Below are 24,736 nucleotides of genomic sequence, written 5' to 3'. Positions count from 1 at the left end.
TCCTCAACGGCCAGCCATCCACCACGGCACGCAGATGCCCGCACTATCGCCGAGCCTTGGACATCCACTCTGCTTGACAGTTTCCGGCCCACGCATTCAAGGTTTCTGGCTGCTTCTTGGCTAAGCTTCACAGTGATGGCCAGACGGCATAGATAGGTTCCCGCCGTCGTCGTCGGGACCCCCCTCCCCTGCTCTCTCACTTGGTTTCGTCGCGCGCGCACTTACACTTGCCTCGCCTGGCCTCGCTTCTTTCCCATCCGCGCCACCCACGCCCTCCACAGCCCGCACCCGGAAAAAGGAAAGGGCCCCCCGACCTAAACCCAGACATACCCAGACCAGACTCAAAGCAATAAACAGCAAGAGCGTACCCAACCAGGTTTCTACGACAAGAAACACAGCGCACCGCAACTCCCTCCATTTTCTCTCCGCTCCCACTCCAGATCCAGTATAGATCCATCGGCACCACGCTCAAACCAGCATCTCCAAGACCCAGTTTCTCGCCACACACGTACGTGGTCACCACCTCACAAGGAGCCTCCCCACTAACGCCGGGCCGCCCAAGCTAGCCATAGCGCTATTTCGCCCGTCACCGTGATGCAGCTGCCCAGCCTCGAAGAGCCAAGACCATTACGACGACGGCCATCCTGCTCGCGACTTATCGCTCGCTCCAGCGTCACGCCTTGGTGTGTGGCCATCCCGCGAGAGAAGCCACAGCGTCACACGAAGCAGCTCGCGCATATCGGCAGCCACCCATCGTCGGAGCTTGTGGTGGCTCCTCCGCCAAGGGCACCCTCAGAGCCTCGGCCCCAGAAACACTAGACAGGGTTGACTAGACCGCCGTCGACATCCTTCGTGTGGGCTAAGCGGATCCTCTCCCCATCATCGTCATGATCTCTATAAACCCCGGCGCTGCGTCATCTGAAGCTGGGTCAGCGATAGTCAGAAGATGCAAGCAGCTGCTTGAACAAGCAAGCTGCGGCGATGTGGAATGCGAGATGAGAGAGTCTACGATCCACAAAAGAGAGACAAGAGGATGTTGTAAAGGGCATGGTTTTCTCTCATCTAACCGTTCCAGAAAGGGAACCTATATACCCACGCCCCAAGGGCTCCTGCCGCATCATACGGAAGCTCCAGTGAGGTGCTGGTACCTTCCCTCCAAACAACGGTCTCGTGCCTGTATACGTCGCCGCCCTCGGTGCCCCAGCTATCCCACTTCCCGCTGGCACGAGATGCTTTCCGCCCTGACCGAGACATATCGAGCCTCGTCGTCGCGCAGCTGGGACGCTCAAACGAGGTTAAATCTGTTGTGCGAAGACCCCTTGGGAACCGCAGGTGAATCTCCGCAGAGTGGTGCATCGTTAGTCTCAACAAAGGGGGGAAATTTTCCAAGATCAGAGACTTGGGCGCATGCGTCTTTGACTTACATGGTCGTATCGCCGGCATGATCACTGCTAAGAAGGGGGAAGACCCGGCGCTGGCTGTCACCTATGCCACACCGATGGAGAGGCTTCTGTAGGATATTCAGGCAAGCAGATTCAAAGCAAGAGTGCTATAGGGTTGCTCAATGGTGTTTTCCAGTATGTGCTTGTGCCTTTGCGAGCGGCAGCACCGCGGCGAGCACCCTTATTAACCTTCACCGCCAAACACGCACATTAACTCTCGCCTTTAGCCTCAGTTGTCCCTCTCTTTCGCAGGGGCACTTGCCTCTTTAATCGCCCATCTCTGCTTTCACCGTTTGTTTCCCCCAACATTATTTTCGTCCCATGCAGGGGACCGCCTCGAGCCTTCTGCCTGCCCATCCGACGATATACCCTTGAGGCCTCGGTTTCTCCTGCAACCTCTCTCCGCCACATAGCCGCAGAGGCGTTATCCCCTCAGGCAGCAATGCGCTCCTCGTCGAGGGTCTAGAAGGCCTGGGCCGCTCATGGTTCCCTGGCACTGCCTCGAGAATGTCTGACGCCGCTCCAGGCGGGCCTTGCTGCTGCTAACGACGTCGTCCAGGCTCGCCATCCATGCATGCCAGCACGCAAAAGATACCTATCTAGGGCCCTCCACCACGTTCCCGTCGCCAACGTCTCATTCCACGATGCCCGCGAGCTTTTTTTCCCCTCGTGCTTTTCAGCTACCACTTTTGCCACAGCTGCCCTGCCGCCCGGCGACTTGTCACATCGTCAGAGACCTGCGTGACCAGTGTGGCCGTCCCCATATGGGATATGTTAAAAGCACATCCCTCCTTGGCAGACCCTTCACTTGGCACCACGCTTGTCTGGCACGATCAGCCTGTTCGCTAGCGCTTGCGAGGCACTTTGCTGCTTAATAGCCTTCCTCCGGGGAGTCCCCAGAGAGATCAGTCATCGCAGCTCTTTCAATTTCCAGTGTCTACAAAGGCTAGAGGTATACAGCCTCCGTATCTCATCGCGCCTGCTGACATCGCATCCATCCAGCCATAATCTCCCGCCCCCTCAACGCGATAATGCTTCAGAATACGCAACCCTCACCCTCGATGCCAACTGCATATACAGATATTAGCTACCTAATGGTGCTTCCGTCCCCGACGCCGATGACATGGTCCTTATCTATCGCCTGAGTCCCCTTCCTAGATCCATACTCATATCAGGCCGGAGTTGGCCTGAATTGCTACGCTTTCTTCTCCAGGCGCACCCTCTGCTTGTCCTTTGGGCTCTGCCGCGACTCATCGATCAAGCCCCTCCAGTTCACTGAGCGCCATGATACAGACATCGACGGGTCTACTCCAGCCATGTCTGGCACAGTCGAGGCACGCGTCGTTGATGGGTAGACTGCACCCGGGTGCGCTGCAGCAGCTACAGTAGCAGCACCGTCAATGTCGGAGCTCCCACCGTGTACTAACATCATGCTCGCGGTTGTCGTAAGATGGGAGAATACATCCCCAGGCCAGATACTCTTCACCACCATTGCAGAGGTCGTTGTTCCTTGGTCCGTTGAAGGTTGGCCTGTCTGAATCTGAACATTTATCTGCCGTTACCCTGCGCTCCCTGCCCGTCTACCGTATTGCTATCTGATTTTGATTTGATGTGTACAATAGAAATATACACTACACAAACCATGATCTCGTGGCTAGTGTCCATACCTTTTTCTACCCAGTCTGTCCAGTCTACTTAGTCCCAGCTTCTTCCACTCGCCTAACCACAGCTGCTTGTCTCGGCATATAGCATGAGCTTGCGAAGCATGTTTAATGCCAGCACACCCCTCAATTCCCAATGGGTATGCACCATCACCCCCCCTCGTGAATTTAGACGCATAGCAAAACCACACACGCAGACTCGCAGGCACTATTATATTCTATATCTCCGTGGTCATCTGTGTGTCGCCTTGATTCATCTCTTCGCCTCCCCTTGCAGTCACTCCTCCCCAAACACCGGTCGCACATCTGATCTCTCAGCCACGAGACCGTCGCCCACCCAGGCTTAGCCCGCCATCATCACCATATCATACCCCCCCCCCCCCCCTTTTCCCTCGACTCTGGTGAGCACCAATCGAAGCTGGTCGTCACTCAGCACCCACCCTCTTTCTCGACCCCCGCACCTATCAGTTCCGCCTCCCATTTATCCTACCGGCTCAACGCACTGAATAACATTCATATACATGGATAATGGTTATCAATTTGAGGCTCCCAAGAGCTCGATTTCGGGCATCATGGGATATGAATACTCGTCGTGAGAAGGTTGCCCGCACAAATAACTATGATGCATTCCGCTTTTGAAGATACATGGCGTGCCCTCCACAATGACCGCGCCAAGTGAACTCTTGCGCTACTGCAACCTATCACTCAAAGCTTTGTTTTGCCGCGTATGCTCAACTAACGCTCAAGTCTATATTGAATGCAGCGTGCCCAGGAGTAGTACTTAAGTTAGGCCTAAGAATCTAACTCAACTTTCATTACTATTTCTCAAGACTTCATCGTCCTGCAAAAAGCCTACAGGGCCATGTAAGGACCATCATGTCACAAAGCCATATTAAAAGACGAGTTTGGTGCAAGACAGCAACGCCATTATAGTCCCATATAAACTCTTTGACCCGTAAATGTATCTCCCAGTAAAAAAAATCATCAAACTCCATTACATGCGCCTTTTTCCATTCCCATTTTCATTTCCCATTCCAATCTGATCTCTCCCACCCCATCACATCATCCACCCTAACCCTTGACAACACCATTTCCCAAAGACAACACAAAAAGATAACAACATCGACCCAGACTACCGACCCACAAACGCCCAGAGAACAAAGAAGAAAAGACACCAAGTGGTCAGAGACGATGCCTCTTCTTCTTTTCGTGCTTTTGCAAGTCGCCTTTGTTCTTGTAGTCCTTGGTGCAGCCGGGGAACTGACATTTCCAAGGCCTTTCGTCCGAGTGCCGGCTCTCGTGGTCCCTTAAATGAGCTGGGGACATGAACCGACCACCGCACTCGCTGCACACATACTTGGCCTTGGGATTGTGCTTGCGATTCTTGTGGGCAAGCAACTCTGAAGGGCTGCTCACCTTTTCACCGCACTCGTCGCATGTGCGGGCCGAGGCTTGACTGTGCATCCGTTCGAAATGCACCTCCATGTCTGCCTTTCGCCCAAAGCGCTGGCCACAGTCCTCGCAGGCAAACTTCCTCTCCTTGCGGTGCACCGTAGCAATGTGCGTGTCAAGGTATTGCTGCTTGAGGAACGCTGAAGAGCACTCGTCACACGGAAACGGCCTCTCTCTGCGATGAACGCCAGCTTGGTGCTCCCTCAGGCCAGCCGGACTGATGTAGCGCTTGCCACAAATCTCGCAGAGATGGTTTCGAACCTTGTCATGGGTTATCCGCTGATGGATAAGCAGTTGCTTGCGAAGTCGGTAGTTCTTCGGGCACTTGTCGCAGACGTACTTCCGGTTCGTGGCATTGTCGATCCAGTACTCGCGATCGATCTCGTCCTGCTGAGGGTCGGCGGCGGGTTCCTCCCAAGTGCGTCGGGCTCCCTCGTTGACATGAGCCTGCCGGTAGTGGTTGAGCAGGGACCCGGCACTGGCGCAAGACTGGCTGCATTCGCCGCACTTGAACTTGACTTCTCCCCGACTGTTGTCAGCGGGCACCCACGCGTCGACCGGGAGGATTGGCATGGTGAAGGCTGGCTGGGGAGCCTTGGGTTTGATGGAACGGTCCTATTGCCCCTTCCAAACCGTCTCGCCGAGAGCCAGATCAACTCGCCAGAAGCTATGATGCAACGGGATAGCGGCAAGAGTCTTGCGGATAGACTCCCAGTCGGTAGTTGCATAGTTACGCATGCCACAATTGGTAAACCAGGTGTCAAGCTCGACAGTAGACTTGGTGAGGTCGATATCGTTAACGGGATCGAAGGCCTCTCCGCTCGCTGTGGTATGCCCGAGCTTCATTGCAATACCATGGTCAAGTCCCTTGCATAGTGAGGCCTTGAACGCATGCCTCTTCCAGGGAACGAGAGGTAGGTTCCATCGGTCGAGAATATGGAAGCGGATCTCTTCCTCACTAGCGCTGGGCTGTTGGTTCTTGAGGGCCTGGACCTTGCTGCAGAAGTAGTTGACCATCCAGAACATACAAATGTTCCCGTTGATATCCTCGCCATACCCAGCGTCCTCGGCGTGGTGGTTACATCTCTTCTTCATTTCGTTGACCATAGAGATGCAAAGCTCGATGATAGTCCCCCAATCCCAGCCGTATGCCTCAGCTTGACTTCTCGAGAGCACATGGTAGGGATAGAAGACCCTTTCCCGCCTATTGGGCGCCTTAATGGTTAGGTAGTACTCAAACTCAGGTGGCGTTAAGTCATACTTCTGAGCGACCTGCAACATTAGGGGGTACAGGCGTTGACCTTGCTGAATATAGCCCTGACGCCGGTCAAGACTTTGCTTGCCCTTTTTCCACCTGGGAGTGAAGAGGGCATCCGATGAGTATCGAGATAGCGCCTGGGTAACCTCGGCAGTCTTGGTGCCAGTGCGCAGTGCCTCCAATACACTTCGTAGCTTAGCGGGGCTCCACTTTGACCATATCTTCGACTGGTCCACGTGCTTGAACGTCAAGCCGAATATCTTGTCGAGGGTGGCGGCATTCGCGACCGAGTTGTAGACCCATGACCACTGGGCTTGGCGCTCCTCGAAGTTCGGCTCATCGTGAACGTTCATCCAGACAGCGGCAAGAGGCAGCACGATCGGAGCATGGTTTCGCTTGGTGAAGTTGATGGCCGCCTTGACGAGATGAACGTTGGGCCGGGCGTGGTAGTCGATGCGGCCTCCCGAGGCGACGAAGGGGTAGACAGCCTCAACTGACGGGGTGTGAGGACCGACTGTCCAAGACAGCTGATACCCGGAATAGTCGCAGAGGCGGGAGACTGTGTCGCTTTCAGACCGGTCCTAGTGGTCGTCCAGGGAACTCATGAGGCTCTCCAGCATGGCGTTGCGCTCTCGCTCCAGCATGTTCGAGTTCGAGCCGGGCATATGACGGTCGGTCAGGTGGTGGACTCCCATCAGTCGTTCTCTGAGCTTGTGCCTGGCCTTGCCACGAGGCGCCGAACGAATGAACTGCTGAAGCTGCAGAGGTTGAGGTCCCACGCGGATGAGGCCGTCTGTTTCGACGACAGTGTCTGGCTCGTCGTCGGCTAGCAGGTCCTTGAGGTCGACGTCTTCATCTTGACTGAAGAGCTCATCGAGTTCTTCGATCTCGTCGAGCTCAGCAAGGTCAGCAGAATCGGGCCAGTCGCCATCTTCGGAGTCACTGTCGCTGCCGTCGTCCTCGTACTCGCTTTCATCCTCGACGCGCTGTCTCTTCTCGAGTCTGTCGAAAGCAGACAAGCGGTCGGGCGAGAGAGACGCAACTCGAGGTCTTTTGCCCTCCTTTGAGGATGAGCCGCCGACTAAAAGCAGTTAGAGGCTGAAAAACAATTCGGAAAAAAGCCATTATACCTTCGGGGACAGGGACGATTATTGTTGGTCTTCCTGAAACCTTGAGTCCAGCGGGGTTGGGCTCGGAGGAACCGGATGATGGACCGGTGGAGACGGAGGATGGCCCGGCGGAGACGGAGGATGGCCCGGCGGAGACGGAGGAAGCGGGAGTGGGGGAGGCGGAGGGGGCAGGCGCAGTTGCAGCCATCGGACGAAGGAACCCCAAGATCGCGCCGGGTTTCATCCCGCCCTTGCCCTTTCGGGACTTGTTCTCTAAGGAAAGGGTTAGCGACTAATCGAGTAGTGGGGCTCCGATGACTTACTTGGTGGTGCCATCCTAACGGTAGGAGGAGGTCGAGAGGAGGGAGGGAGGAAACTCACTTCAGACAGTTATCAAGCTCAATTCCAATGGCGAACCAAAGGATCTCAACGGTCTCTTTCGAGGCACCGCAAGTTGAGACTTGAAAACTGCTTCCGCGAGGAGAAGGGGGGGGAAAGAAGTGAACCTTCAGACAGAGCTGAGAGTGTTTCCAAGGCGAACCAAGGAACTAACGGTCTCTTTCGAGGCACCGCAGCATACACTCTCAGACAACCGCTTCCGGAACAAGAAAGCTATCTAAGTAGAGAGTCTGCACACACAAGCACTACAGACAGGAACGGAAAGAAGGGCACAGAACAACTGCAATGCTGGGGACGCTCTGGGGAGAGAAAAAAGAAGAGAAAGGAAGGAAGAGAGAGCGGTCGTGACCCAAGTAGGGGAGTGGGTGTTGGCTGATTGCGTTCCGTGTCCTGATTGGCCCATGGAGGTGGACGCTGAACTCGGAAGGAGCGACGGGGTGGTCCAGCCCCGTGTCTCTTGGTCTCAGTCTAACTAAGAGACACCGACGCCGGGAAGGGAAGGCACGACCTTCCCGGAGACAGATGCACCCAGTTTCTTCCCTGACCTAACTTGCGCCATGATTGAAATAATTCAGAGTAAGATAATGCTTATAGATGTGTACTTGGAGTTCAAGATAGATGAACACCCCTTGTTATGCTCATATTTGTAGTTGAATACTTGCCAGTTGTGACGACGCTATTAGAACCGTGGGATCCCATACCACAAGTACAGGGGCCGCCTACTTTTGGGTACTTGGTCCAGTGGTCTATTAGTTACACCAGTTACCTACACTACGAGCGATGGCTAATACTAATCTACAAGGTTGTTCAACCCATGGCTCAAGTATGGGCTAGCCATGCGCTGCTGGTCTGGGTACGGAGTAGACATACGCGTCTGGCACCCAACGCGACTATGACGGCACCCCAGGGGTACGCCATTTGTGGGTCATGGGAAAGGACACTCCGGTTTGGATTAGACCAATGGAATCCACGCCAATTTAGGATCAGCGGGTGATCCAAGAGCAGTGGGTCATTTTCTCGATGGCGGATTAACCTAAGGGTGAGGCCCGTGAGGGGCAGGTCGACGAGGCAGTCAAGCGCCTGACTGAAAGCCGACTCTCTTGCGCGCAATCAGTAGCCCCACACGCAATCAGCAAATGAGGCCACCTGCGGCTGGATTTGATGCCGCCCCTGTAATTCGCCAGGCAGTGCAGGTGAGTAAGCTGAGTAGATACCTAGGTAGATAGACTGTCAGAGTGCTCTCTCATACAAGGTAAACAGTTAAGTACGTAGATAGTGTGAACATATAAGCAAGGCCTCTTAGTTTTTGGCGTTGCATCAATTTCCCTGCAAGACCTTTGCACCTTGTGTCTCATTGCCCAAGCACAGCAGCCTGTAAGCGGTAGCATGATGCGGCGTTGCTGCTTTACACCAAGCTAGGGCTACAGGAATGCATTTCAATATTAAATGTTGGAAGAATTAGTCTCTTTACAGGGGCAGATCTATTGATATTAACTATCTATACTGCTATGGTACAGGTCCCTGAGGGCGGTAAGCAGGGAGGTGGTACAAGAGATTGAAACTCCCGATCATAAAGGCGGGGGTGGGCGATCATGCATGAGGGGCAGTGGGTGGGTGAGACAGCGCGCGGGGACCCCACATGATCGCCATGGCGAGGTAACTCAAGGACCTGAATATCTGCCCACGCTACCGAAGGTAAAGAGTAATTACTAAGGTTTGTATGAAGCAATCACGAAAACCTAAGTACTCCTTAGCAGCCAGTATTAGTTGGATGAAGGGTAAATCGAGCGTGGTGCTTTCATGACTTCGCAAATACAAATTCGAGCTCTCTGTTTTTGTCATTGATGCAGGGGTAGATCGCCGTCATTGACCAACCAGCTGCTGTTGAACAAGGCTCACCATCTGCCACGTCGTTCCACCCTCTCAATGGCATGGTCGCATCTGGAAGCCGCACCTCATGAGCCTTGAGAGATAGTAACCAGCTGTGCCCTCAAACGTAATTTTCACATGGGTTCCGGGCGGCGAGAGATGCCGGACTTATTTTTGACATGTGACATACAGAATATCAGGCCCGGGATATGCAAGGTCGTATGTTTGTTTATGGAATTCATGAGGTCTTGCGGCTGGTTCGGGTCGTTCGTCCTTCGCCTGGTCAGCCAGGTACCCAGCGCCCGATGCCCAAAGGGATGTTCAATTTCCTGGGTACTTTAGCCATTACACAGTCGCATCAGGACTTGTATAAAACATGATCCTCTGTATCGTATTTCAAACGCCGCTTTCCCTCTGGCTGCCAAGATCAGCTTCAATAATCCCTGCCAAAACCGCTTGCACAACCCATTGCCACACATCCTTCGCTGACTGGAAAAATCGAGATCCTTCCATCCATTGATAAGAAGTCGCTCTCAACCCTCATTCGTAACACGCCTTTCTTCTCCGAGCTCCCTAGCAACTGTCCTGAAACCGACCTGGTGCTACCAAAATCGAGGAGCTCGGGCAGCCCTTACAGCGGGGGTTGCGGGAGGTGGTCGGGCAGTTGAAGGTGAGAACCTGCATAAAATCGTGTCGTTGCATGTGTATGGGGCCAATGGGGCTCAAAGGAGTGCTCGGTAAGGGACTTCGGTCTGGTTCTGTCACTCGCGCTCACGGCAGCCGAAAGAGCTCAGAAGGGAGAAGATTCTGAGTGGCACCTAGGGACGTCAAGAAATGTTTCTCATCATTATTTGTTGTACAATACCTACTTGTATCCTGAAACTGCACTCTTCGCTGTTGATGATTGAGTTTGCACCGGGTCGTGCTGTGACTGTGAGGAGCCTGGGTCATGGCCAGAGGTGCTGAAGGGAACTTTGATCAGTGTCGCGAATTTCTCAGCCAGACGTGGCACATGCGCTACAATCAAATGACCAGAGGATAAGGGAGTAGGAAGTCGGCCTCTTCATTTTGTTGGAAAGACGTCTGAACGAGGCAATGCGTTGTCCGCCAGGGGCGCATTCAAGGGCACCTTAGAGATGAGCTTATGGAACGATATCACGTGACGGCAGTGCAGTCTAGGGTAAATCCGCAAGGGACTGCCAGAGAGCAAGACATGTTGAGGGTCAGATATTCAGAAGTCTCAGGTGGAAGTTGGGATTTATTGGGATATAAAATAGTAGCCTGTAATTTCCCGTTGAATTTGTGCAGAGTTGTTTTCCCCCATGCTAAGATAAAATACTAAAAGTGAAAGGGCTGCGTGGGACGCAGCACATTCATGTCAGTTTGCATGAGAAGACGGGTGTTCCTTCACGGACGACGACCATGATTGGCCAAGATAAGATAAGGCCAATGATAAGCGTATCCCACGTGATATATCACGTGTAGAAAGCCCGACAGAATTAAGGGCCGATTCTGGCCGACAAGAACAGGCATCAGGCTCGGACCGATTGCTCCACTGAAGGGGAGGCTAAATTCAGGCGTTGATTGATGACCATCCAAAAGCGCGTCGTGTCAAGTGCAGCAGGTGCTCGCATGGACAAACGGCCTTGAGGATAGAGCCACGCGTTCTGATATGCGCCCATCAACACCACGACTGAACATGATGGCCCATTGACCAGATAATTAAACCAACCAGTCTCTGATTTCATAGCCCATCCAACTCGTGCGAGGTCATGATTAAAACTCGGTAGTCACAGAAGCGCCCACAATCATTATCCACCCGTTAACAGTGAAAATTATGACCCGGGAAGTGTGTTCATTTGAACACTTATGTAACATTAATGTTGTCAAAATCCCGAGCCCACGCTGTAGCGATAGGTGCCCCTCGTTGAAGGTTTGACAGAGTGTTTTGTCTGATATGTCGGTGGCACCTGTGGTGGTAGGCGAGTTTCCCTTGTTGGATGTGCTAGGTCCTTGGTCTTAAGTATTGAGGAGCAACAGCCTTCTTCTTTTTGATTGTGACCAAGCGATCTGGTAAGCCTTGCGGAAGCAATGTTAAAAAATAAGAAGGCGGCGGTGATATTAATGATATGAACCACCATTCCACCAAGGACGACAGCGACGGGGACGGCGACAGCGACGACTTTCTTCCCCTGATCGGTGAATCAAATGTGTATAGCCGCGTACTTGGCCTCGGAGTCCTCGACTGATTTGGCTACCGTGAGGTCTAATGAAGAGACCCTGGGTTGTGTTCCGGACTCGCTAGATGGGACAATCGTAGGCAGATCGCATGTGTTGCGACGAGTATTATCCTTGAGCGATCAGGTGAGCATACCCTTGCGTGTAGCTAATATCTCTCCCCGGAAGAGCGACTTGATGGAGAAGGACTCGAGGAACCTAGCCCTCTGTATGACTTAAGAGTCTGTAGTCTCTTTCGCGGCGCCTTAATATCTTGCCTGACGGCATACCTGGTTAGCCAGCAAATGTAGAACCCCTAAGTGAAATCTTGAGAGTCATGGAGCTGGTCTGGGCTGCGGAAGGGTAGGTAATGACCAAAAAGCTCGAATAGTCTCTCGAAATACCTGATAATGATATCGAGACTTAACTCTTTCCGTGGGAACCTCGTGGCTCGTTGCTTCACGCACCGAGCCACCTGAAGAATAAATGGCCAAATGACCTTGCGTAATGTGGAATTCTATCGCTAGATTAACTGTTTGCTAAGATGTCGTTGAACACGAGTCTCATAAGCGGCGCTGCCGTGGCATATGTAATGAATCTTAGAATACTGCCTCCGTAGTTCCATCGAAGCTTCGTATATTGGGTGAGACTAAGTACTGATGGATGGTCGAGGATTCGTCCGTAACTAGAGAAAACCCTTGTTAGAGTTGAATCTTATTGTTTTTGTTGATATTGTGGCCGATGGAGACGTCGTTGACACTAAGATTAGAGTTGTGACTGTAAAGCGTGAAGATGGAAAATATTGGGAAGACGCATCGGTAGGTGGTTATCTTTAAGCCTCGTCGGGGAGGATATATCATAGGGTGTTTGAGCTCTTTCGCGTTATACTGTGATCTTTAGCAATGCTTCGTGGCCCTTGGTTCCAGGCTGTACTGGCTGTACGATTAATTATCCTATGGTGTCTTGTCGCTCGTAGGGTGATCTGATACGCATCAATACGGGTTCTTCGGCCCTGAGGGAAGGGAGGGTCGCTACATAGACACAGACGTGCAGGTGGATTGGTTCTCAATTGGTAGTGTTGATTTTGGCTGACACCATGGCTCCCTTGCGTTTTAAGACATCGCATCGCGTTAACGGGAACGACCGTAGTCAGCCAGGCACGAGATGGAAGAATCTGAGACGATAAACAGGTCTGTTTGACAGAAAACTCGCATGGGTAGGGAAAATATATAAAGGACAGCATCGTAGCTAACTGCCATGAAGACCTGTGGGTGCCTGGTTAGCATCGTTTTCACGTCTGAGACGCATGAAGCCATGCTTGTTGCCGTTGGTTCATTTGGTATCAATGGCACAGCTGTGTAACGCCGCATCCTCGAGCTCGAAGTTTGTCTCCTTAAAAAGAAATCACTTTGAAGATGCAGTATGGCAGGTGAAGACGGTTGCTTGGTGAATGTAATGTTCCAGCGTAGTGCTCGATTATGTGCTAGCTAACGGTAGCAACGGCCGTCGTCTACCATTATAGAGACCTGGATCCAAAATAACGCCATGTACTCGAGCCTGGATCATCGAATCCCGCCAACGTTCTTCCTGGTCCCACGATCACAATCGACTAAGCATTGGCGTCGGGCTCGTTCGTGTTTCGTTGGCTGGATGCGGTTCGGAGGGTGCTGCGGAATAGAATTGTGAGCCATGTTCAAAGATCAGAGCGCCTCTAACAAGGTGGGGATCCATGTCAGTGTTGGACTTCTCACCGCAAATGGGCCCCGGTGATCAAGTCGGTTCGAGCAGTGTGACATCGTGGTTCGGTTCGAGCAGATTTGGCAGTTTGCCGTCAGGTGAAAAACTGAAATTTCAGAACAGGCGAAAAGTCACATGATGAAACAGGTTACAGAATGCTATGGGTGAACGGAACAGACAATGTGCGATCGGGGTAGGTAGGTAGCATTCACCTCTTGGCCTCGAGGGCGGTTCCATGAAAGTGGGTCGGAACGGTACCTGCAGGTGAGGCTCAAATCTGGCGTTGGGAACCTGCCGGGCGCTGCATGTGAGGGAGTACAGTGACATGGTTAGACGCTCACTTTTGGCTAGTGTTGGTGGTACAGATACAGCAGACCTGGCCGGCCGATGCCTTGTCAAGAGGAACGAACGTTGCGGCTGGCGGCTTATGCGGGGGAGCCCGGCAGGGTGATCGGTCCACGGCAGGTACCACTGTAAGTGGAGCCCGATGAATTGGGGCACCAGCATGGACTGCTTCAACAAACGCGGCGCCAATCTGGCACCCAGGTGAGCGATTACCGGCCAACTGGGTTAATAGAAATGTATTATACGTGCGATCCGGCCTTTATTTTTCTTGAATGCTTGTCTGGCTACCTAGGTCGGGAAAAATTCCACGGGGAAGCCTGGGCAAGAATCAACGTAATGAAAGCAAAGCACACCTGTTTCGCCGTTCGGGCGATCGGTTGGCATGGTCCATGGACCCAGCCAGCCCTGAATGTGGGGCTGCTCAACCTCCATCGCTTTGGGTACGTACTGTGCACATGTACGCTTGGGCGATCCCGGTCGTGACAGGTTAAGTGGGGCTGCTGGACCCAGGCGCTTTGAGTTCGATATCAATCTAGATATGGGCAATACATCACGACAAAGGGGCACGCATATAACCTGAATGGCTCAAAGTTAATGTGATAATTGTATTCAATCGAAAAGAGTGGATTTAATTGCATCGTAGTTTACCAGTTAAGGAAAACATGCGGCATCCCACCGATTGATCCATGATTCAACGCGTAAACTGGCAGTGCTGGCTGGCACTGGTAAACGGCAAAGTGAACTGCAATGCGCTGCAGAAATTTCTGGAAACTGATGGAAACACGCTAGCTCTTAACGGTTAGCGTTAGATCCATCAAGGTGATGAGAAAAAAACAACATCACGCTGCGCACCGTCCCCGCTTCTTCCTCCTCACACAACCTACTCTCAGCTTGCTCGGTCACTGCTTGCGGTGACACGTCAACTAAGTGCTCAGGTTCACGATAGACGTCAGGCCTATCATTATTTTTCTTTACGCTAGATAGGGGTTCTGCCTGAAGCTCTGTCAGAAAGGACGACTGAGCATCAGTTGATCATCGAAGTTGAAGCCTTGGTGGTGCGGTGCCGCGAAAGCGACCGTTATTTCTTTGGTTCGCCAAAGATCGATCCGAGGTGAAAGCCTAGGTGTGAGGCTGGTGGGACGGAGTCCAGGACGGCGAGCGGAAGGCCGTCGGGAGTTGTGATACTCGATCGTTGACGTTTGACTCTGGTTACTGCGGTGCCGCGAATGCGACCGTTTGTGCGTCCAAGTCAAACTTAAACGTTAGAGTCGTTGCAAGGAAAGGAGAAGGAAGAAGAAGAAGAAGAAGAATCTCGCTATGTCTCAACAACAGACAAGCATCGCGGCCCAAGGCCAACCCATCCCCGCGGCCGTGAAGACGTACGTCTCCGACTGCGCTCTCCTGTAAGTGGTTCCCTCCTCGAGCATATAGCTTACTGACTCGCCTTTTAGCCTTGACGAGTTCGGTCCCGTTATCGCTAGCGGTAAGACCTTGGCTTTGTCAACAAAGCTCGGCGCCAAGGTCTGCTTGTACGCCCAGGCCGACGCTGACCCTTGGCTTGGCTTTTCGCTGGAGTTGCCTTTGGGCAAGGACCAAGTCGAGAACGAAGCATCTGGCTTTGGCGTCCTTCACCAAGGTAAGCAGTGAAGTCATTCGGGCTACCCACAGACTGCTGACAGGGTGCACATAGTCAGGAGAACTCACGACGATGAAGTGGTACCCGTCGATCATCACAAGCTCGACGTCAAGTTTCCCCGTGGCAAGATCCAGACGAGCTTCGAGGATGCACCAGGGCCAGTGCTTGCCCGGTTCCCCAATGCCAAGCGCCGAGACAAGGGCATGACGGTCTTCAAAGTCGTCATGGATGATGCTTTGGCAACGATCCACGGGTTTGGTTACCCATTCGCCAACGCCGACGACGCCGAGGTTGAAGGGTGGGTGAACGACAACAAGCCCATCGTCGATGGCATCACCCTGATGGACGTCCTGCGAAGCAAACGGTTTTGCTTTGTTCTGCCCGTGCCTCTAGCCTCCGCCACCAAGTTTCTCGTGACGGATCGCCTCCCTGCGCCGTTCATCTATCCATACGGCCCCTTGCAGGAATGGGACGTTGGCGCGTACAAGGGTGTTTTGGCCAAGAACAAGGGGCATCAGTTCATGCCGGCCTTCAGGTAAGATAAGGAATGCCATTGATTGACAAAATAACGTTGACTAACCGTTTACCTAATGATACAGTCACCCCAGCGACCTCTCTCACATCACCTCGGTCGTTCAAGCCGCCGTCCAGGACGTGATGTGGATTGACGACGCGGTCCAGGAGGTATGCATAATTGATACTCAAGCGATGGATGTGTAGCTAACCTCTTCAATAGATCTTAAAGCTCAAGTTCCCGGCCTACTTCGTGAGCTCCGAGACCCGCGCCGCCGAGGATACGGACCGGTTCCACGTTGTGGTTGCATTGACCACGCAGTTCCGTGAGGAGTTCGATTCTCCATGGCGACGTCTCACCAAGGGCGAAACCTTCAAGATCCGGCTCTTCAACTCGTTCGAGGACGAGGAGGCTGACGAGACTTGGTACGAACTACCGACAAGTGTTAGAGAGGTAGCTGCTGACGATTAACAGGGACTGCAAGATCATCGAGTATCCTAGCAAGGTCGATGCTCTCAACGACCACCCCGTCGACAAGCACGAGATGGTCCTGTACGTGCGACGGCCCAAGCCGAAGCTGGAGGACTCCAAGGAGAAGAAGAAGAAGCAGCCGTACAAGGTCAAGACCTTCCCCGATCGCACGGTCGCCAACCGGGCCCTGGCCGAGGACAAAGAGCAGTAGAACTGCCTTACCCTCGAATTCGATGCCGAGCTGCAGGACTGCAAGCGAAAGGTCGACGCAACGGTCGTCTTCACTTCCGAGGCTCTTCCGTCTAACATCGTTGGATGTGGCTTGCCTCTGGATCGAGAGACCGGTGGGCTTGCCGACAACCTTTCGGAGGAGGAGTCCGAGCTGCTGGAGAAGGTTCAAGATCGGATGAACCTGCATAGGGCCCTTCTGCGAGGGACCGGCTTCTGGGACTGGATGGTGATTCGGAGTCTCCAAGATCTCGTCGGGGCCTTGCAGGCTGTGAATCTGGATGACGCGCCTCCTGCCCCCGCTCCCAAGCTGCGAGCCTTGCCCAGCACCAACTTCCTCGACTTCGAGGATGAGGCCTATGCCGATGCCATCGTCGCAGAGGCCCTGCCCCAAGATCGGTCTCGCTTCCGCGGGTACCTGAGCAATCGACCCTTCGGCCTTGGGATGATCACCGCTGTAAGTTTTCCCTCTTTGTATCCTCTTCCATTCATCTTCTAGATATACTAACTGTCTCTCTTCAGGGTCCCGGTTTTGGCAAGACGACCGCTGGAGCTGCCGCCACCCTCGCAATGCATGCGAAGCTCGGCAAGATCCTCTGTTCGGCTCCCACCAACGTCGCAGTCGACAACTTTGCCAGCCGCCTCGAGCGCAGGGGCCGTGCCGTGGTTGAGCGCTACAACAATGGCTTGCAGGAAGGTCAAGCTCGTCGCCGCCGCCCCTTCGTCGTCCGTGCGTTCAAGCCCCGTCAGGAGGAGGACGCCTTTCTGGAGCTGCTGAGGAAGCCCCAGGCCGTCAACAAGGGAGCCCCCAAGCCGACCTGGGGTGTGCCGTCAAAGTGGACCCTGCCCATGTCTTGCACTTTCTGGCTGCTGGTCATCCTACGGTCCCCCCTGGTCAGAGAGCTGCACCCAGATGACTGTGAAGCCCTGCACGAGATTCAGGAGAGTATCGATAGCCGCGAGAAGTTCGACCCCGTCCGCAAGCTCGCAAAGGGTGACATCACCTGGGAGCAGTTCAGAGACATGCCCGATGTCGAGGACTCACTCGACGCGGTCTGCACATGGCTTCCGACGATCGCGCATCGTGCAGACATGCTTTGCACCACCCCCGCCGCCACGAACAATGTCAAGGACTACCGGCAGTGGAAGCAAGGTATCGCTTGTGGCATCGCGGTCGATGAGGCTGCCAATATGCACCGCAGCGATCTCTATTGCGTGTGGGGCAACACTCTTCTTCCCTGCTTCCTGTTCGGCGATCCCAAGCAGCTCCCTCCCGCCATCATGACGGACAACGAGAAGGAAAGGGTGCTGCCCAGTGGTGACCCCGACGACAAGGGCAAGGGCAAGGATGAGGTCAAGGACAACGAGGTGGCCGCCAGCTACATCAACCGCTTCGCCAAGGATGGCAAGGTCTCGGCCTTGCAGTATCTGCAGGCTTCTGGGCTCCCGGTGTACCGCCTCAAGACCCAGCTTCGGATGGCCAAAGGGATGTTCGACATGGTGGCTGGCATCATTTACCCCGATGTTCCGTTCGAGTATGCCGCCAGCCGCTCCATCGACCATGCGGAGTTCCAGATCGGCCGAGACCTTGAGGCTTTTGCTCAGGCCAGGTTCCCTGGGCTGGCGAAATGTCCGGAGGGCACCCTCAAGCCCTTCTTCATCCACTGCGAGGGCTCATATGTCTTCACCGACCCCTCCACTGGGTCGAAGAGGAGCCCCGACCAGGTCACCGTCGCGCTGGACTTTGCTGCTGAGTTCGTCAAGTCCAAGAAGGCCGACCCTGCGAGAATTGTCTTCATCTCGCCCTACGCCGCCAACGTCCGGGTCATCAACGGCATGCGGAGGAAGCCCGAGTACGCATGCCTCACCAGCATGCCGGATGCGATGACGGTCGACTCGTTCCAGGGTCAGGAGAACGATCTCGCGATCGTGGTCATGGGAACCGCTCACCCCAACCCTGGCCCAGGCTTCACCTCGAACTCCCAGCGCCTCAACGTCATGCTCACCCGGCAAAAGTGCGGGCTCGTCATCGTTGGCGACATCTACGTTGCTGGTGCGGTGACGAGGGGCAAGAAGAAAGGACCGGTCCAGACCAAGTTCATCGTCGAGGGCCCCAACGGTGAGATCAGCATGGTCAAGGCGGCAACGCTTCGACAGCTCTACAAAGAGCTGCATGGTTCTGGTCGGGTGGCAACGGTGGTGGTGAGGGAGGTCAAGAAGACCAAGGAGGGCAAGGAGGGCAAGGAGGGCAAGGAGGGCAAGGAGGGCAAGGAGGGCAAGGAGGACAAGGCCTCCTCATCTTGAGGGGTAGAGGCAGGCACGTTGCGGTCGGGTTGGTTGTTTGTTGTTGTTGTTGTGCTGCTGGGGCTCGGGCTATAAGCCCATGATATAAATACATGATGTTGACGTGATTATATGGTTCTACCTATGCTACGTGAAATGCTCGTTGCGGTGACTCGCGCACTCATTGCTTCTCCTTGCCCTCAATACTAAAGGTAGATGTATCTCCGTTCGACCAAATTACTAGGTCATGGTAGGTGGTATACTTACGAATCACGGCAGGTAGCCCTTGCTAGATCATTTCACTTCATTGTGCTCCGAGTTGATGTAGAGTAACGATGCAGCATGAGTCAACTCGCACGCCGAGAGCGGCCAATCTGTGTCGCCGTGCCAAATGCTTTGTACGGGGCAGCCCATCCTTACGGGCCCCCTGCCCGAATCTTGAAGCTCAGCGAGTTTGCTATGTTTAGTAGATAGCGTCCCTTCTAGATAAAAGCTTGAAACCCCAGTATGCCTTAAGTGTAGCTGGCTTTGATCTCGTCAATTGTTGGACCAACGCAAACGGTACTGTGGGTATTGACCAAGCCAGGACCGGAGTAATACTCCACAATGGCTCTGACGTCCGGGCCATTAAACGGGAGCAAGGCCTGGTAGACATCTCCCATATCCCCAGGGAGGTGACACATCAGCCAGGCAACCAAATTGGGCCTGGGTCAACAGAGACTATGCCATTATTCTGTAAGTTTGCCCATTGCCTGTTCCCGCTGCTGTTGTTTTCCCCCGCTTCCTTTCAGGCTCTGTTTGCTGCCGGGGAGAATTCGGTGGAAGAGTGATGCTGCGAGAACGGAGGGGAGACGCTTTGGGCCCCACTCTTGAAGCTGTTCTATTTTTAGTAGCGAACGCAGTAGAAACCCGACGACTGGAGGAGTGACAGAGAGGTGTGAATTCGGACCCACTCTGATGGACCATGGCAGTGACTGCAAAGAAACAACAAAACAAAAACAGACCTGCACTCACGGGTGCCATAGAGGGTAAACATCACTTCGCTTTGCCTTAGGTACTTAGTCTTACCTCGGGCGCCATTCTCTCGCTATCTAACCTTTATCTAGGGCTCCCATCTGCCAGTCTTTCTATCACTTCCACCCAAGAAACCCGACCTCACCCGCGCCCTTGGAGGAGCATCATTTTGCCCTGCCTTAGGTACTTTGTCTTGCTCCAGGTGCCCTTCTCTCGCCATCTGACCTTCATCTAGGGCTCCGACATACTGGTCACCCTCGTCTTCACCTCACCTTCAACTCGCTAAAAGTTCATCATCCAAGCGCCTGCTGATGTCTGATCGTTCCGCGCGATCTCGTAGCCCACCGACAAACGTTCCAGGGCCTCCGCCTCTACACGCCGTGCTCCATGAACAAGAATTCGGCATTACCTTCACCCCAGAACGCTGTGAGACTGAACACGGCAGCTGGATCTGGGTCCCATCTTGCGGCTTTCGGGAACTCGAACGACTCATCGCTGCGCGCTGCAGCCGTATCACTAGGTACGGAGAAACAAGATACGAGACACTTTATAGACGAGGCGCGCTCGAGCTCACGGCTGAAGCTCAACGGAACCCTCGTGTGGTCGATCACATCTCCATTCCCGGTTACCAAGACACAAGGCGACAGGCGGACGCTCTGCGAGGACTCGGGCCCCGTCCCTACTCCCCCCCAAGCGGCCGAGAACTCGCTAGGCAGCTTGCGGAGCTTACCGATTCCGACTTTCCTACGGGCGAAAATCCTTTCCGCATGGAGTACGAGAACTACCAATCGCCGCCGGCGCCGGCGCCCTCTACCTCCCCTTCAAACCAAGAGGCGAGGCTCAAGGATCTTATCATCCTTCAGGCGGCTGCCAACAACTTGAGAAGGGATGGAGATATTGGCGAGATCGAAGACCATGTCCTACAGTTACTTCCGGAGCCCGAGAAATCACTCACAGACCAGTCCCCTGCTGAGGCGATGCTGCTGGGTATTGAGGCAGCTATCGCCCGGCTGAAGACCGAACTCGATCCCTCTCAGCTTGCTGAGGTTTTCCCGGCTCCCTCCCAAGGCCACATTGACGGGCACGGGACCTCCGATAACCCTTTCATGGTAGACGCTCCTCCCACTAGCCAGGCGCCCATCACTGGCTCGACTCCCTCTACCTCTGCCGCCACAGTCTCTACCATCAACGCCACGTTCCCCACCAGTTCCTTCTCATTTGCTGTTCCTACCTCGACAGTGACTGCCTCCGCCTCAACGGCGCCTGTCTCCAACCCCATATTCCCGACGTTTTCCTCGACAGCTGCTGCCCCTGCCTCTACAGTTACCGCATCTACCTCCAACCCCACCCCAGCCCCTAGCATACAGGCACCAAATGTCTTTCAACGTTCGGAAAGCCAGGCTCGGTCCATGGCCTCTCCTAGCTACGCGGAGAAGTATGCGGGGAACCGGGAAGAAGGACGAAAACGCATCACACCCGAACCTGGTCCCTTCGAGACCTTGCCAGGGTGGGATGACCGCGATGATAACCCAATTAAACCTTCACAAACTCCTGACTGGCTGGCAGCATCTTTGGAGGCTGACAGGGCGACCATCATGGCCTTACAGGCCACCCCAGTTGCGGACATCGACGGGGATGCTTTTCAGGCCGACATGGTGGGACAATACGAGCTGAGAGTCTGGCGCACCTGGACCTTCGGCAATACTGCTCCGGTTATCCTCAAAAGATGCCATCAGCCCCTCAGGGCCTTCAACGCCGCAGTTCGGTGTTCTCGGATAGCCGAACATGACCCCGAGACCATAGTGAAGGCATCCCAACGACTCCTCCTTCGAAACCAACCTCTCCCTTCCCACAAAGCTCCCTATTCTGCTGTTGTTGGATTCTCTGGCATCACCGCTCAGCCGGTAACCGCTCGGGCGCCCGGTAAGGAGAATTCTGGGCACCTCGATGCGGGTGATAATTCCAATGGCATCTACTTCAAGACGGAGCCTAGCAGCAGGCTTTGCGGTGGCAATGTCATATGGCATGAGAGTATGACAGTCCCAGGAAACATCGCCGCTATCAAACGCCTCGTCATCCACAACGACAGGAACTTCCCGACCGAGACCGACCCCATCCAAACCCTCCGACAAGAACATACAAAGCTTGCCGAAGGGTTCCCCTTCACGCCCCTATCATTCAAGACACCCACAGACCAGGACAACTCTCGGCGCCCGGCCTTAGCAAAGTTATACATGGGCGACTTCAGCGAGAGTATCGATTCTCACTTCCGGCTGAAGATCCCCTGCCTGGGGATTCTCAGTATTCCAAAGGAATTAGGCACCCGCCTCGACACTTTCCTCTGGGCGTTCCCATATGACCCCATGCCGCAAAACCTCGCGATCCAGGCCGTCCTCGTGTACAAGTACTTGAAGGACACAGGGGCCGAGGAGCCCTACGCGACACCCCGTACGGGGAAGCACCACCCTGTCCCTGATGTGGCTTTGTCGGTTTTCATCTTATATTGGCCCCATTTCCTCCGTTTCCACGAAGTCCATAAGCTGAGCCGGTACATGCACCCCTTCCGCTTTATTAGTGCTCACTACGCCAAAGATGTAGCGGGGAGTAGCTCCCTTGCCATCTCGGACTATCATCTGGACGGAAAACGGATCCTGAGTCTCGCTGGATTCATCCGCTCAGGAAGCCCTGACATTGCCACAGAGCACTGGATCGAAGTTTTGCCTCATTCTATGCCAGGGACCTCTTTGATCTGGCCCACGGGAACGGGAGCTGCTGAGAGGGGTCGCAAGGGGATCTTTGCTCTCTGCCTACTAAATGACATCAGACTCGTCGGGCTACCAAGCTATCACAGACGGGCAAGTTGGCTCCAGATGATTGCGGTGCCCAGCGCAGTAGCAAACCTCACGCTCAGATCATACTATGCCGGCCAGTTATACGCCCCAACCTTCCCCTACCCCAGGTTCTGGGATCCCAGCAAGGGTGGGAGCTTCGTTGCCGTCACGGGTGATGCCATGACGGTCGGTCCTTTCTTCAAAGACATGCCGCTCGACACCAGTATCGATACGTCCTCTGATCTCGGCCCTGATGTCCCTCTTGCGGAAGTTTTTCAGAACCCTATCTTCGATCCGACTCCTTACAAGCCCTTCCTACGCAGCATCGCGGAGAGGAACCGTATGAGATTGCGCCTGGCCCAAACCTTGGGTATCCCACAAGAGTCTCTTGACTTTTCGCCCGAGACCGGCTTGCTCTTCTGGGAGGGAATGAGCAGCGAGATCGCTGAGGCTGTTGAGAAGCGTACCGTTCCTCTGGTACTGAAACAAGCTCAGCCGGTGGCCCGTGAGGGACCTTTCCTGCCTCCCCCCCGGCCTCGAGAACCCACTCCTGCACCTACACTCCCCCCTATCCTGCCACCCGCGCCGGCGCCCATCATACCTCGGCTCACTTTGGTTCAGTGCGCACATCTTCGACTTACGATGGATAGCATGCAAGTTTATGCCAAGGCATAGGCTGCCTTGACGGAGCTAATGCCACATGGGAGCTGTCCAACCACAGAGGAAGTTAGGCGGGCAATTGAGCCTATCCGTCTGCTCTTGCTGGATATGACTGCAACCAACAAGATCCTAAAAGGGGACCATAACCCACACTCTGTCATACGAGATCAGGGCGCCGCCTTTGAGCTAATTCTAGTTGCCACGGGAACGATTGAGGAACGAGTGACGACAACTCAAGACTTGGGATCTGCCTGGCAGAAAAGACTCTCAGATGGGTTCCCACAAAGCCTACCTTCTCTCCGCACCGATCTTGATATGCTGGCGCGCCTCATCGACTTACCAGCCGGAGTTTGGGCCACCTTTGGCCAAAAGTTCACTTCCTTTATGGAATCTCCAGTCTTCACGCAGCAGGAAGAACTGTTGGCGATGATAGACGGGATACTGGACAACCTGGACCCCGTGGCTAAGGAGAAGCCTGATGGAGACGCTGATGGACAGGAAGGGGAGGAGTGATTGCGGAGAGACATGGATGCGCGCAGGTGCAGCAAAGGATGGTTGTTTTCTTGGTCGGATGTGATTGTTGCAGGGGCCTAGGAACTCTTACATACTGGTAAGCAGCCATAGTCACCATGAAGGTGCTAGGCGCTGAGATTCGGGTGCGGTTATTTCTTTGGTCGATACTTAATGTTGCCGGAGGCGTGGGTGCCCAGAAGAAGACATCTGGGGATGGATGGATGGATGGAGGTTATTACTTTTGTTCAGGGGCATAAAGAGGACCCTGCTAGCTACCTTAGCTACCTTACTGTATGATCAACTCTCCTCTTACACTTCTCTAGCCCATTTCTCTCTGCATATGTGATGGCACGGTGCCAGGTAGCCACACTGAGAAACGAGCTTCATGCGTCAATCCTACATCAAATCAGGCACCCGTTGCCATGCTTCGATATTGTTCAAACAAACAAAAACCAGCATCACAGGGCCCGGGTAAGGAGAATAAAGCATTGACCATGCGTAAAAAAGACCCCTATCTGGAGTTGAGCAAGTGACCATGTTATCGACTGTGAATCACAATCGCTTGAGTGTTACGTGCACACAGCCATTTCTAGACCCTTCCAGCATTCGGCCTTTCTCGTTGCCTTAGCGCATAATTTGGTGGGCGTGCAGTGGCCTTTGAAATTCATCTTGTGCATCACAACTCGCGCTCCCTCTCTCCACGTTCCGACTTTGTAAACATCGCTGCACCATTTGCGTTTGCATCCTCCTGCAGGGCACCGCTTTTGCCTTCTCGACGGTCCATGGCCTCTTGGATCGTCATTCTATATCTCCTCTCACACTTTATCTCCTCACGCTTTTCCTGTGCATCACCCGTACCCGTCTGTAGAGCTGGCGACTCCTCTCGCAGGCTCCCGACGACCTCAGCTTCGCCCAAGCGCCTCTGCTACGAGCGGAGGCGCTCCTGCATCGACCGTTCTCTTGCCCGCCCTCATATCCAACTTTGTGCGCACCCGTCCATTCCAGACCCCCTTGTTTCGCTACGGCACCGGCGGCTCGGTAAGATTTCCCCTTCTGTTTCTCATTTGTTCGGCTCTTCCGGTGCCCATGACGTGGGA

The 24,736-nt window shown here is 54.1% G+C and overlaps 4 protein-coding genes across 4 annotated transcripts; 2 read left to right on the top strand and 2 right to left on the bottom strand.

Moving 5' to 3' along the window:
- Positions 1 to 4,285: 4,285 nt before the first annotated feature.
- Positions 4,286 to 5,128, bottom strand: NCS57_01369800 (uncharacterized protein; the record flags this gene model as incomplete). The annotated part of the gene is made up of 1 exon (XM_053063325.1): positions 4,286 to 5,128. The coding sequence occupies one exon, from the start codon at positions 5,126 to 5,128 to the stop codon at positions 4,286 to 4,288; it is 843 nt and encodes a 280-aa protein (XP_052906658.1).
- Positions 5,129 to 5,170: 42 nt separating this feature from the next.
- Positions 5,171 to 7,258, bottom strand: NCS57_01369700 (uncharacterized protein; the record flags this gene model as incomplete). The annotated part of the gene is made up of 4 exons (XM_053063324.1): positions 5,171 to 6,372; positions 6,415 to 6,894; positions 6,944 to 7,195; positions 7,246 to 7,258. 4 exons carry the CDS (start codon positions 7,256 to 7,258, stop codon positions 5,171 to 5,173), a joined length of 1,947 nt encoding a protein of 648 aa, XP_052906657.1.
- A 7,548-nt stretch (positions 7,259 to 14,806) lies between these two features.
- On the top strand, positions 14,807 to 18,642 carry NCS57_01369600 (uncharacterized protein; the record flags this gene model as incomplete). Its single annotated transcript, XM_053063323.1, has 8 exons — positions 14,807 to 14,892; positions 14,941 to 15,125; positions 15,180 to 15,660; positions 15,725 to 15,809; positions 15,862 to 16,064; positions 16,114 to 16,258; positions 16,322 to 16,795; positions 16,861 to 18,642. 8 exons carry the CDS (start codon positions 14,807 to 14,809, stop codon positions 18,640 to 18,642), a joined length of 3,441 nt encoding a protein of 1,146 aa, XP_052906656.1.
- A 701-nt stretch (positions 18,643 to 19,343) lies between these two features.
- NCS57_01369500 (uncharacterized protein) lies at positions 19,344 to 23,141 on the top strand (the record flags this gene model as incomplete). The annotated part of the gene is made up of 3 exons (XM_053063322.1): positions 19,344 to 19,356; positions 19,728 to 19,818; positions 19,871 to 23,141. 3 exons carry the CDS (start codon positions 19,344 to 19,346, stop codon positions 23,139 to 23,141), a joined length of 3,375 nt encoding a protein of 1,124 aa, XP_052906655.1.
- Between the last annotated feature and the right edge of the window lie 1,595 nt (positions 23,142 to 24,736).

This window comes from Fusarium keratoplasticum, chromosome 12, assembly GCF_025433545.1.
Source record: "Fusarium keratoplasticum isolate Fu6.1 chromosome 12, whole genome shotgun sequence".
Classification (NCBI taxonomy): domain Eukaryota; kingdom Fungi; phylum Ascomycota; class Sordariomycetes; order Hypocreales; family Nectriaceae; genus Fusarium; species Fusarium keratoplasticum.
Note: the sequence above shows the minus strand (reverse complement) of the source record. Positions and strands in the feature narration are given on the sequence as shown.